Consider the following 12,363-nt stretch of genomic DNA (forward strand, 5'->3'; position numbering starts at 1 on the left):
AGCAGAATACTGGATGGTTACAGCAACCAGTAGCAGAATACTGGATGGTTACAGCAACCAGTAGCAGAATACTGGATGGTTACAGCAACCAGTAGCAGAATACTGGATGGTTACAGCAACCAGTAGCAGAATACTGGATGGTTACAGCAACCAGTAACAGAATACTGGATGGTTACAGCAACCAGTAGCAGAATACTGGATGGTTACAGCAACCAGTAACAGAATACTGGAAGGTTACAGCAACCAGTAGCAGAATACTGTATGTAGAATTCTCAGTCCCACTGCGGTCGGGCGTAGCCAAGTGTGTAGAGCAGTGGTGGGCATCTTTGACCATGCAGAGGGCCACTATATTTCCACTCACTCCAGAGGGCCACTATATTTCCACACTCACTCCAGAGGGCCACTATAGTTCCACACTCACTCCAGAGGGCCACTATAGTTCCACACTCACTCCAGAGGGCCACTATATATCCACACTCACTCCAGAGGTCCACTATATTTCCACACTCACACCAGAGGGCCACTATATTTCCACACTCACTCCAGAGGGCCACTATATTTCCACACTCACTCCAGAGGGCCACTATATTTCCACACTCACTCCAGAGGGCCACTATATTTCCACACTCACTCCAGAGGGCCACTATATTTCCACACTCACTCCAGAGGGCCACTATATTTCCACACTCACTCCAGAGGGCCACTATAGTTCCACACTCACTCCAGAGGGCCACTATAGTTCCACACTCACTCCAGAGGGCCACTATAGTTCCACACTCACTCCAGAGGGCCACTATATATCCACACTCACTCCAGAGGTCCACTATATTTCCACACTCACACCAGAGGGCCACTATATTTCCACACTCACTCCAGAGGGCCACTATATTTCCACACTCACTCCAGAGGGCCACTATATTTCCACACTCACTCCAGAGGGCCGCTATATTTCCACACTCACTCCAGAGGGCCACTATATTTCCACACTCACTCCAGAGGGCCACTATATTTCCACACTCACTCCAGAGGGCCACTATAGTTCCACACTCACTCCAGAGGGCCACTATAGTTCCACACTCACAACAGAGGGCCACTATATTTCCACACTCACTCCAGAGGGCCACTATATTTCCACACTCACCCCAGAGGGCCACTATATTTCCACACTCACTCCAGAGGGCCACTATATTTCCACACTCACTCCAGAGGGCTACATTACATATTATTGTCGTAGCAAAAATAGCAGATCTACAAGCTAAAAAAATAAGCTCTTTCGAGCTTGTAGATCAGCTATTTTTGCTATTTTTTTTAATTGAAATCCTGAATTATTTATTTTGCTATTTTTTTATTTGAATCCTGAAAATATGTTTTTTTAATTTAATTTCAAATGCCTTTCAAATGCCTTTAATTATAGTTACAGTATGTTAACTTTATGAACTAAATACAAATGCATTGGACATAAAAAAGACTAACATTTTAATACTAGTCATTAAAGGGGAATACCACTACCACAATTTTCAACATTGTACTATGTCATTAATATACAGTACCTTGGAGTTGGAGTGTGGAAAATTGTAAATAATAAAAAAGTCCCCCCATTCTGTGTTGGCTAGAACTGGAAGTCTGAAAAGTACATCTCAGTGACATCACAAAGATGTACTTTGTAATGTTACTGATCATGTTTCAGACCTCCAGTTCTAGGCAACACAGAATGGGGGGACTTTTTTATTATTTACACACAACGTAAGGTATATTTAGGACATAGTAAAATGTTGAAAATGAGTGGTATTCCCCTTTTAAGCTAGACTGACGTAATTAAAGCGGGCCATGTTTGTAATTGTAACAGCTGAAACCAATAATATATCGGTATTCTGATATTAACCTGCGGCGCCCCCCCCGGGCTGCCAGTTGCCCATGTCTGGTGTAGACTAGAGGCTATACCCGGTAATCAGAAGGCCACCGGTTCGCCTCCCGGCCCCCTGAAACAGAAACCGAATTTGCCCTGTGGGATTAACAAAGGTCACATCCCTCGACACGCATACCCCCTGCTCCAAATTCCAATGTTAAAATGCTGTAGAATTATAATTTGTTTGCTGTGAGGTTGTACTACACTGAACTACAGTATGTGAAGCGGAGTGCGACAATTCTCTTGTCGTGTGTGTGGTGTGTGTGTGGTGTGTGGTGTGTGTGTGTGTGTGTGTGCCACTTTCAGCTTCTGGACACTTCAGGCACAGACCTCCTGAATGATTCAGAGAGCCAGGCCCCGCTCAGCCCGCTCCACCTGGCGGTGAGTTGTCTCAGTGTTCATAGTAGTCATTAAGCTACTAATAATAGACTGAAGTAACTAAAGCAGGTCATGTTTACATTGTTTGGAATTATAACAGCTGAAATCAATACTATATCAGTATTGTGATATTAGCCTGTGGGACGCATTAAGTGAAAACTGCACAGCTGTACATGCATGCTATGATTTTCTCACATCTATCATACAGCCTTACAACATGGTCATTTTTTGTTTTTGCGGCACCTCTTGCATGTGTGTGACAGTGTTGTTTTTGGCAGCAATTTTAGTTTAGTCATAGTCTTTGGAATAAAACAAAATTTAGTTGTAGTCATATTTTAGTCCCCTCAAATGTTTTAGTTTGAGTCTAGATTTAGTTGATTTAGTCGACTAAAATTCATTTTGGAGGTCCTTGATGCCGAGCGTAATGACATGGTTTTCATCATGGTATTAGTCAACTGAAATCACCAGCGCTCTCCCCCCAGGCGTACCACGGCCACTGCGGGGCATTGGAGGTGCTGCTGAACTCCCTGTGTGAGGTGGACGTACGCAGCCCGGAGGGGAGGACGGCGCTGAGCCTGGCCTGCGCCAGGGGCCACCAGGACTGTGTGTCGCTGCTGCTGCACCACAGAGCCTCGTCCTTGGCCCGCGACTACACGCAGAAGAGGATGGCCATACATGCCGCAGGTACTACACGGGTCTTTTTTGTTAACACACTTTGTTATATTATCTGTTATTGGGCTTGCTTGGCTGGCTCAACAAGTTTGGGTGCAGCTGGCCATACATTATAATCGGTCCGTTAAGTAAGTGTGTGTGTGTGTGTGTGTGTGTGTGTGTGTGTGTGTGTGTGTGTGTGTGTGTGTGTGTGTGTGTGTGTGTGTGTGTGTGTGTGTGTGTGTGTGTGTGTGTGTGTGTGTGCGTGCGTGCGTGCGCGTGCGCGTGTGCGTGTCCTCAGCTATGAATGGCCACCCAGAGTGCCTGCGCCTTCTCCTCAACAACAAAGACCAACTCCCCTCTGTGGACATACAGGATGCCAACGGACAGTGAGTGTGTGTGTGTGTACAAAGTGGCTTCAGTGAGATTTTCTGTGAGTGTGGGGGTGCACAGGAGTCCCTTGATGCTAGCAGTGCTAAGCGGACACACTGTGTGTGTGTGTGCTGTATTCTAGAGCAATGATAACATGACATTATTGTCTGTTAAAGCTGCTATAAGCAATTATTATATGTCAACATTTGAATGACCTTTTTTCTTTTTTTCTTTCTTTTTTTGGTATTCAGACAGCCAGCAATGAGTAAAACGCTCTGTGTCTCTGTGACACACACATCTAGGGGCCGCAATCTGCATTCAAAGATGTTCCTAGAAGCTTTGTCATTGGTCGGGAAAAAAAACCCGGTCGAAATGACTAACCAATCAGGAAGTAGACACGCAAATCGACCATTGACAAACCTAGGAAAATCTTTGAATGCAGATTGCGGCCTCTAGATGTGTCACACTGTCACAGAGATTACATTTTTTGGGAGCATTTTACCCATTGCTGGCTGTCTGAATACAAAAAAAAAGGTCATTTTTACATATTATTGCTTATAGCAGCTTTACGTTGTGTTTTGTGTGTGCGTGTGTAGGAGTCCGTTGATGCTAGCAGTACTAAGTGGACACACGGAGTGTGTGTACGCTCTACTCAGTCAGGGAGCCAGCGTAGATGCCCGGGACCGCTGGGGCAGGACCGTACTACACCGTGGGGTGAGACACACACACGCACGCACGCACGCACGCACACACACACAGTAAGGCTGTTCCCGAACCGTATGAGCTACACAGTTTTGATCGAATATTTTCTTGGTTCAGATCAATTCAAGTTGTTTGTGTGCTAGCCTGGCCCATAGAAAAATTACCTCTATATTGAGAACGACGCCCCTCTGCACCGTAGTTCACTGCCACTCCTAGACCAGGACATGTCTCTCGTTCCCCCAGGCTTTCATTTTTTTTCAGCCGTGGCGAACGAAAATGAAAGCCTGGGGTATACCGAGGCTATTTGTGTGCTGTCAGTGAGGTCATTTCCTTTCTTTCCCCCGGTGCAGGCGGTGACGGGCCAGAAGGAGTGCGTGGAGGCCCTGCTCCAGCGCGGGGCCATGGTGTGCGTGAGGGACATCCGGGGCCGCACGCCCATCCACCTGGCCGCCGCCTGCGGCCGCGTGGCCGTCCTGGGAGACCTGCTGCGCGCCGGCTTCGGCGGCTCACACGACGACATGACGCAGCACACGGACAGCCATGGCTACACGCCACTACACTGGGCCTGCTACAATGGTATTAACCCCACACTGACCAGCCATGGCTACACGCCACTGCACTGGGCCTGCTACAATGGTATTGACTCATTTAGACCTGAGGCCAAAAAAAGCTTTGCTCTGAAAGAATATATATTCAAAGATTTGCGCCACATTTTATTTTCAAAAATAGCAGATCTACAAGCTCAGCACAGAGTGCCACGCTTTGTAGATTAAAGCAATTAGCCACAAGAGGTCTCAGGTTACCGTGTATTTTATAATGGCTGAGAGGTGTAGTGAGACCTGACGCGTAGCGGAGTGTCTCCGATTGCTCAATGCTGACAGCCGGTCAGCAAGTGGATTCATGAATGTATGTAGACAATATTTTAGGCCAATAAAAAAAAGACTATATACCAAATTTCCCACTTTAAAGGTATATTCAGTGATTTGACTTAATCTAAATATCACTTATTTTTTCTTTTTTTCTGGATAATCCTCCCTACTATAGAGTGTGCTGACCATATAAGGAGTTCCTCCCTGTCCCCAGTGAGCCCCTGGGGTCAAAAAACCCTAGTTTCAGTTTTGGTGGCGGGTGGCAAAGCCTTCATCCAATCAGGATGAGAGGGGCCTTCCTCCAATCATGATCGAGTGGGGGCGGGCCTTGGTGCACATGCTGTTGGCCTGTTGCACTTCCCCCCACTGTAGAGCGTGCATGTGCACATTTTGTTACCAGGGCGGACTGGGTGGTTTTCCAAATCACTCAAATCACTGAATGCTCCTTTAAACAAAAGAAGCCTGTTGACTGCCGGACTACAAGAAAAAGATTTGGAATCACTGACTTGAGTAAAACAATGTTGAGTTGTTGTTCCTCGGTTGCTCTTCCAGGTTATGATGCGTGTGTGGAGATGCTGTTGGAACACGAGGCGTTCAAGAAGCTTCAGGGCAACCCCTTCGGCCCGCTGCACTGTGCTGTGTAAGACTGTGTGTTTTAATGTCTCAAGTGCATGTACAGTACCGGTACGTTACGCTCAGGATGGGAGTCATTTTGGGCCGAACAGCTTGGAGATTTTTGCCAATCCGATTTGAACCGCATTCTAAGGTGTGATTGATTGATGTCTCGGACTCTGAGGCCTGCGGTGCCTTGTTAACTTGTAGATCTGATATGTTCAGTGAGTGAGTGTGAGTGTTATATAAAAGTGTCAATCCGGGGCACGGTGGCACAGTTAGTAGTGCTGTCGCCTCACAGCTAGAAGGTCCTGGGTTCGATTCCTGCTGTGGGTGCTGGTGGTGTGTTTCCTCCTCCGCGTCATCAGTGCCCATACCCGAGGCGGGGTTGGCGAAAGGGCCTTTCTGTGTGGAGTTTGCATGTTCTCCCCGTGTCCCCTAGGGTAGGTACCCTCACAAAAAACATGCAGTAATCCCGGTATCTAAACTGTCTCCCCCTGGCCAGCCGGGGCGCCTGATGGAGGGGAAAGGAACTGGTTGGAATAACGTGTTCCTTCCACGCGCTACGTCCAACCAGGGAAACTCCCCCCTGTCAGGTGTAAAGGAGCAACTTGGACACTCAGGCATGAAGGAAGCATGAATTCAAGTCCGTTGCTCTCCCCATGTCCCCCATATATGACTAGGTTGGCGGAGGGTGTGTAGAGCCCAGGATCACATTAGATAATTAACACAGGGGTGAAAAATGGGTTACAAAATCGTGAGATAAAAAAAATGTGTCAATCCGGAAGATTGTATTTGAGAAATAAATTGGATTTGACTCAAGTCGGAACAAATCTTTAAAAACAAATAACAATACAAATATGAGAGACACGGGGGTACTATGAGATAAAGTTTTATTTCATACCTTCAAATTCTGTACAGCATCATGATACTTTGTAGATACCGAAACAATATATTTTATGACTGAATATGCATTGTGTGTGTTTGCGTATCTGACAGAGTTGCTGCTGTTCTCTGTGTTTCAGTATGAGCGATAATGAGGCAGTGGCCGAGATGCTGATAGACACTCTGGGCGCTGCCATCGTCAACAACACCGATTCCAAGGGCAGGTGAGTCTGTTGTGTCACATTGACGACACGCGTGAAGGGCAATGTACTGTAGCTCAACATTGGTGAATTTTGACAGGGCGCCAAAATACGGAAAGAAGCGCAATCGTTGACCGCACTGCACACAAAATGTGGTGGAAACAGAGCTACATTTCTAACCACCTGCCCACTATAGCAAGACATCAGAGACACATACTTCCCACAGATTACACACACACACAAAGTGAGTTTGAAACTATGACCAACAGCTAAAAACTCCTATACCTATTGGGAGAAATAACACTAATTGGGCTAAAAACAGCCATAGCCAAGTGGCTATGGCCAAATTTAGACCAAGGAGTGTTTTTTGTGCAAAACTAATGCTTGGAATGGGTTCAGAATCATGAAAACCATATAGTTTGACATGTCACATGCTACTTAAAGTACAAGTAAGACGCGTAAACGCGGGAAGCGAACAAAGCTGTTGTGGCAGTCTGACACACACACACACACACACAGACCTCCTGTATCGTTCCAATTTCAGTTCGTATTGGTTTGCTCCCAATCTTTTGCCCTCTGGTGGCGGGCGGGTGGTGTTACAGCGTGACAGACACACACACAGTGTGACAGTTTTGGCCAGCTTCAATAGTTTGTGCTCACTTCGTTCGCAATAATGAAATTTAGAACATTTGGCCTTATATTGGTTGTTAATGGTACACCAACTTTCTAGCCTGGTGGAACCACTCCCCCTGCTGGACAACATTTGCATTCTGCCAGAAGGGTGAATCTGGGCTCTCTCGGGCCGAGACGATGTACTCTGGACTAATTCTGGTCGGAGCGATGTGCGGCTGTATGAGGCCGCTAGAGGAGCGATGTGCGGCTGTATGGGGCCGCTAGAGGAGCGATATGCGGCTGTATGAGGCCGCTAGAGGAGCGATGTGCGGCTGTATGGGGCCGCTAGAGGAGCGATGTGCGGCTGTATGAGGCCGCTAGAGGAGCGATATGCGGCTGTATGGGGCCGCTAGAGGAGCGATGTGCGGCTGTATGGGGCCGCTAGAGGAGCGATGTGCGGCTGTATGCGGCCGCTAGAGGAGCGATGTGCGGCTGTATGGGGCCGCTAGAGGAGCGATGTGCGGCTGTATGGGGCCGCTAGAGGAGCGATGTGCGGCTGTATGGGGCCGCTAGAGGAGCGATGTGCGGCTGTATGCGGCCGCTAGAGGAGCGATGTGCGGCTGTATGGGGCCGCTAGAGGAGCGATGTGCGGCTGTATGCGGCCGCTAGAGGAGCGATGTGCGGCTGTATGGGGCCGCTAGAGGAGCGATGTGCGGCTGTATGGGGCCGCTAGAGGAGCGATGTGCGGCTGTATGGGGCCGCTAGAGGAGCGATGTGCGGCTGTATGCGGCCGCTAGAGGAGCGATGTGCGGCTGTATGGGGCCGCTAGAGGAGCGATGTGCGGCTGTATGGGGCCGCTAGAGGAGCGATGTGCGGCTGTATGGGGCCGCTAGAGGAGCGATGTGCGGCTGTATGGGGCCGCTAGAGGAGCGATGTGCGGCTGTATGGGGCCGCTAGAGGAGCGATGTGCGGCTGTATGGGGCCGCTAGAGGAGCGATGTGCGGCTGTATGGGGCCGCTAGAGGAGCGATGTGCGGCTGTATGGGGCCGCTAGAGGCGGGATCAACGCGAGACTTATGACATATTGAAGCTGTGCCACAGCGCAAATGTAAACACAACCTAACAAGACTACAACCCAAAATGATTATGGAGATATCAAATGTTTGTCCCGCTGCTTCGGGTTCATCGTTTCTGCTTGAGAGAGCCCAGATGCAGGCAGGAGGAGGGAACTTGTGAACTCAATACTGCCGCAATCTGGCAGAGTCGGGTTACCAACTTTCAGCAGCTGTCAAAAATGACCAATGTGGGATATTACAATTTACAATTTACAATTTAGGCATTTAGCAGATGCTCTTAATCCAGAGCGACTTACATTAAGCAAGAACAAAAAGCATAGGAATACATCACATATATAAACAGCATTTATCAAGAAACATGCGTAAGCTAAGAACGTAACTAGAACATATCTATATATAATGACACTATACATATAAGCTAAACATATATATTATACTATGCTGTACTGTTATTGTGCTGTCTACATGACATGCTATAAGTCTATTTCAAATGCTATCTAAGTCTAAAAAAGTGCTGTCTAAGGGGGTAGGGTAAGTGCTATGGGCCATGGTAGAGTCTGAAAAGGTGGGTTTTCAAACTACGGCGGAAGATCGGATATGTTATCGGATATGTTAGATATGTTAGTAGACACCCTTACAAACACACTGGTGAAGAAAGTTCTTGATACGAAATGTATTCCCAGATTGTATTAATATTTATTATACTAAAATATAACAATGTGCAAACACAGCACCAAGAACTGTGTCAAAAGAGGGCTAGTTAGTCAATGGAATACAACCACCCTAAGGACTACTACCTGTACCAAGTAGACCGCCTGCACATGTATGTGACATAGCTCTGTTTACAAATGCTGTACCCCCTCCAACTGTATATATACAGTACTTTACCCCACTGTTTTTATTGTGTTTTGACAAATGTATGTGTTCTCATGCCAATAGCGCTCGTTTGAATTTGAATTTGACCCCACTTGGCAGCTTCAGCCTCAGTGAGCCATTCCACTCACTGTGTGTGTGTGTGTGTGTGTGTGTGTGTGTGTGTGTGTGTGTGTGTGTGTGTGTGTGTGTGTGTGTGTGTGTGTGTGTGTGTGTGTGTGTGTGTGTGTGTGTGTGTGTGTGTGTGTGTGTGTGTGTGTGTGTGTGTGTGTGTGTGTGTGTGTGTGTGTGTGTGTGTGTGTGTCGACCACAGGACCCCTCTGCATGCCGCAGCGTTCTCTGACCACATGGAGTGTGTGTCCCTGCTCCTGAGTCACGGAGCCAAGCCTGACGCCACCGACACACACACGCGCAGCACGCCGCTCATGATGGCCGCTCACAATGGACAGACCAATGCTGTCGGTCAGTGTGCGCATACACACACACACACACCTACAGTCATTTCTATCTTCTATTCTTAATCTCTACCGAACACTACACATTTACATATTAGACATTATATTCATATTTGGGTTGTTCATGCCATATATAAAAGACTCAACGGTCTTTGCAATATTGTTTAACACACACACACACACACACACACAGCCGGGGGAATTCCATGCGTAAGCAGACAGTATAAATAAATGACCTTGCCTCTGTTGGGGTTTGTTCCAGAGCTGCTAGTGAGCAGTGCTAAAGCGGACCTCACGGTGCAGGACTCCAGCAGGAACACAGCCTTACATCTGGCATGCAGCAAGGTAGCCTCCCTCCACCATCTGTTTTACGCCCCTTAAAGCTGTTGAAAAGTTGCAGATCTACAAGCTCGTAGCGCGGCACCGAGTGCCGTGCCACGAGCTTGTAGCTCTGCTCTGGGCTGCCAAAATGGACTAAATAATGTGCAGTCCTGACATGTTACGTTTATGCCATACACCTAGGGATATGGGTATCGTTAGGATGTTTCCGATTCCGCGTGTCGATTCCGGTTCTTATCGAATTCCCCATAAAGGTAAAAAGGTTCCATAAAGGTAAAAACAAATAAAATAAAATGGTTTAGATAACAAAAATATCTAAATGATTTAAGCGTTAAATGAGAAACTTTGTCATGAGAATAGGCTACTTGTGTTTAACTTAACCAAACACAATTGACCCTGTAAATATTTTTACGTCAATAATAACCTTAAGAAATGTAATGAATAGCAACGCCTCATTATGTCAAAACAATAGAAAATAGAACTTAAAGCTTGCTGTACTCTTCCTTTATGGGAGAAATGCTGAACTCTTAATTGATTGTGACTTTATTGATTCCGATTCGATTCCTACATCTTTCTGGGTACCTGATACCCAGAAACGTTCGGTTCAGTTCCTACTCGGAACCTAATTTGGATACCCAACCCCTACGATACACCCACATGGAGATGTTTGTTCTTTACGTTGATTTATGATTTAACCTTCTTTTCTCTCTCTCTCTCTTTCTCCACGTTGTCTGATCGCCCCAGGGTCACGAAACGAGTGCCTTGTTGATTCTGGAGAAGGTCAACGACAAGAACCTGGTCAACTGTACCAACTGTGCTCTCCAGACGTACGTACAGTACTACTGTTAGACGCGCCATAAAGATTAAGGGTACAGTATTTGTTAAAATGTTTTTTATGTGGACACGCCCACCAGTTCATTAAGTATGCCTGGTTTGCCTGGTGGTGGGTGGTGATAGTTGTTGATCCACCTGAATTGAAGCCACACCCATAGCTGTTATTGTATGATAAAGGGGGAGGGGTTAGGGGAGGGGCTGATAGTGTGATGTCACTATATTACAGTTTTTTGTTTTTCTTTCATTGGCAAGTTTGACTGTCAAGGTTTCAGCCTCCAGGAAGAAGCCCTAAATACAAAGGGAATACATCATTGCACATAACAGCCACACAAGTGTTGTTTTTGATTTTAGTTTTAGTCATACTAAAATCAATCTTGAATAGTTATAATTTAGTGTTTAATGTTTGTCACATTATGTTATTATCTTTTAACCAGGTACACCTACATTCTAACTAGCCCTAGTTCTTTCACGTCACTGAGATAAGGCATTACACAATGCCCCACACTATACCACTTCTCACTCATGTTATACAGACGCAAATAATATTCACGAGAATTATATACATGGCTGAGTAGCCAATTTGCTCAGACACATATGACGTAAATTCTCCTTTCATTGTCAATGGCATTTGATGTTTGTGTTAGTACAAAAGGCCGATTTGTTCAGACACATGTGAACAAATCGGCTCTTTACCATTGTCAATGGTAAAGAGCTGTATAGGCTAGTGCCCCTCAAAAATCACAGCACTCCATCTTTAAGGATACACACTCCGGCAGGCAGTGTGTATACAGCAGCTTTGCCTCCTGGGGCTATAATCCAAAGTAAATAGTTAACTGTACTCACTGTGTCCACTCCCGCTTCCCTCAGGCCCCTTCATGTTGCAGCCAGGAACGGTCTGACAGTTGTGGTGCAGGAGCTGTTGGCGAAAGGTGCCAGCGTGCTGGCAGTGGATGAGAATGGTCAGTGCGCACACACACACACTCATCCTCATTGAATTCTGAGTATTAAGTAGTAAGTATAAACCAACCGGACCCATAAGGGTTGATTTGGTTACACAAAAGGATCAATTACCACAGAGGATTTGACTGTGCCAACAAAATACCGGTGTTTATATAGCATGAGTAAGTAAAAAGGGGATCAGATCCACTAATGAACACTGAGGAACATAATTGTGACCAGGTTTGACTGAGAGCCTGTCATCGTGCAACCTCCAGCTTTTCAAAATGAGTTAATAGCACAGGCAGACTCTTCACATACTAGAGCATGTCTGAAATAAATGTCAGAGCTGAAATCGAAATGCAAATAAATTGCCTAAACATGTAGCTAGGTGTAATGTTGGAGTGCACAGAAGTGAACCTTTCAAGCCTGTTTTCTCAACTCGCTGTTTTCCGCAAGACATTATTCTATAAGCCATATCTCCAAAACGGGTGGGTCAAACTGAACAACCAATTGTTGTCAATTTGAAGCTATGATTCCCTGCTTTCATATGACATGAAAAAACAAAAATTAATAATAATCCAACAACCGTCTCCCATTCACGGTGGGCCATTTGAGCTTCTATGTCCGAGCATAGACATGGTAACGCCCCGCCTGCCTCTGA

At 46.3% G+C, this 12,363-nt stretch overlaps 1 protein-coding gene across 1 annotated transcript in view; it reads left to right on the plus strand.

Annotated features, from left to right (window-relative positions):
* LOC306937796 (serine/threonine-protein phosphatase 6 regulatory ankyrin repeat subunit A-like) overlaps positions 1–12,363 on the plus strand; it is a 33,208-nt gene that overhangs the window by 17,847 nt on the left and 2,998 nt on the right. The window contains exons 16-26 of the mRNA XM_079521748.1: positions 2,213–2,287; positions 2,767–2,968; positions 3,237–3,324; positions 3,904–4,021; positions 4,360–4,585; positions 5,431–5,518; positions 6,516–6,599; positions 9,449–9,597; positions 9,853–9,935; positions 10,674–10,756; positions 11,631–11,722. Of these exons, the coding sequence (XP_079377874.1) occupies positions 2,213–2,287; positions 2,767–2,968; positions 3,237–3,324; positions 3,904–4,021; positions 4,360–4,585; positions 5,431–5,518; positions 6,516–6,599; positions 9,449–9,597; positions 9,853–9,935; positions 10,674–10,756; positions 11,631–11,722 (1,288 nt within the window). The remainder of the gene's footprint in view (positions 1–2,212; positions 2,288–2,766; positions 2,969–3,236; positions 3,325–3,903; positions 4,022–4,359; positions 4,586–5,430; positions 5,519–6,515; positions 6,600–9,448; positions 9,598–9,852; positions 9,936–10,673; positions 10,757–11,630; positions 11,723–12,363) is intronic.

This window comes from Electrona antarctica (genome assembly GCF_951216825.1).
Source record: "Electrona antarctica genome assembly, chromosome: 15".
Taxonomy (NCBI): Eukaryota; Metazoa; Chordata; class Actinopteri; order Myctophiformes; family Myctophidae; genus Electrona; species Electrona antarctica.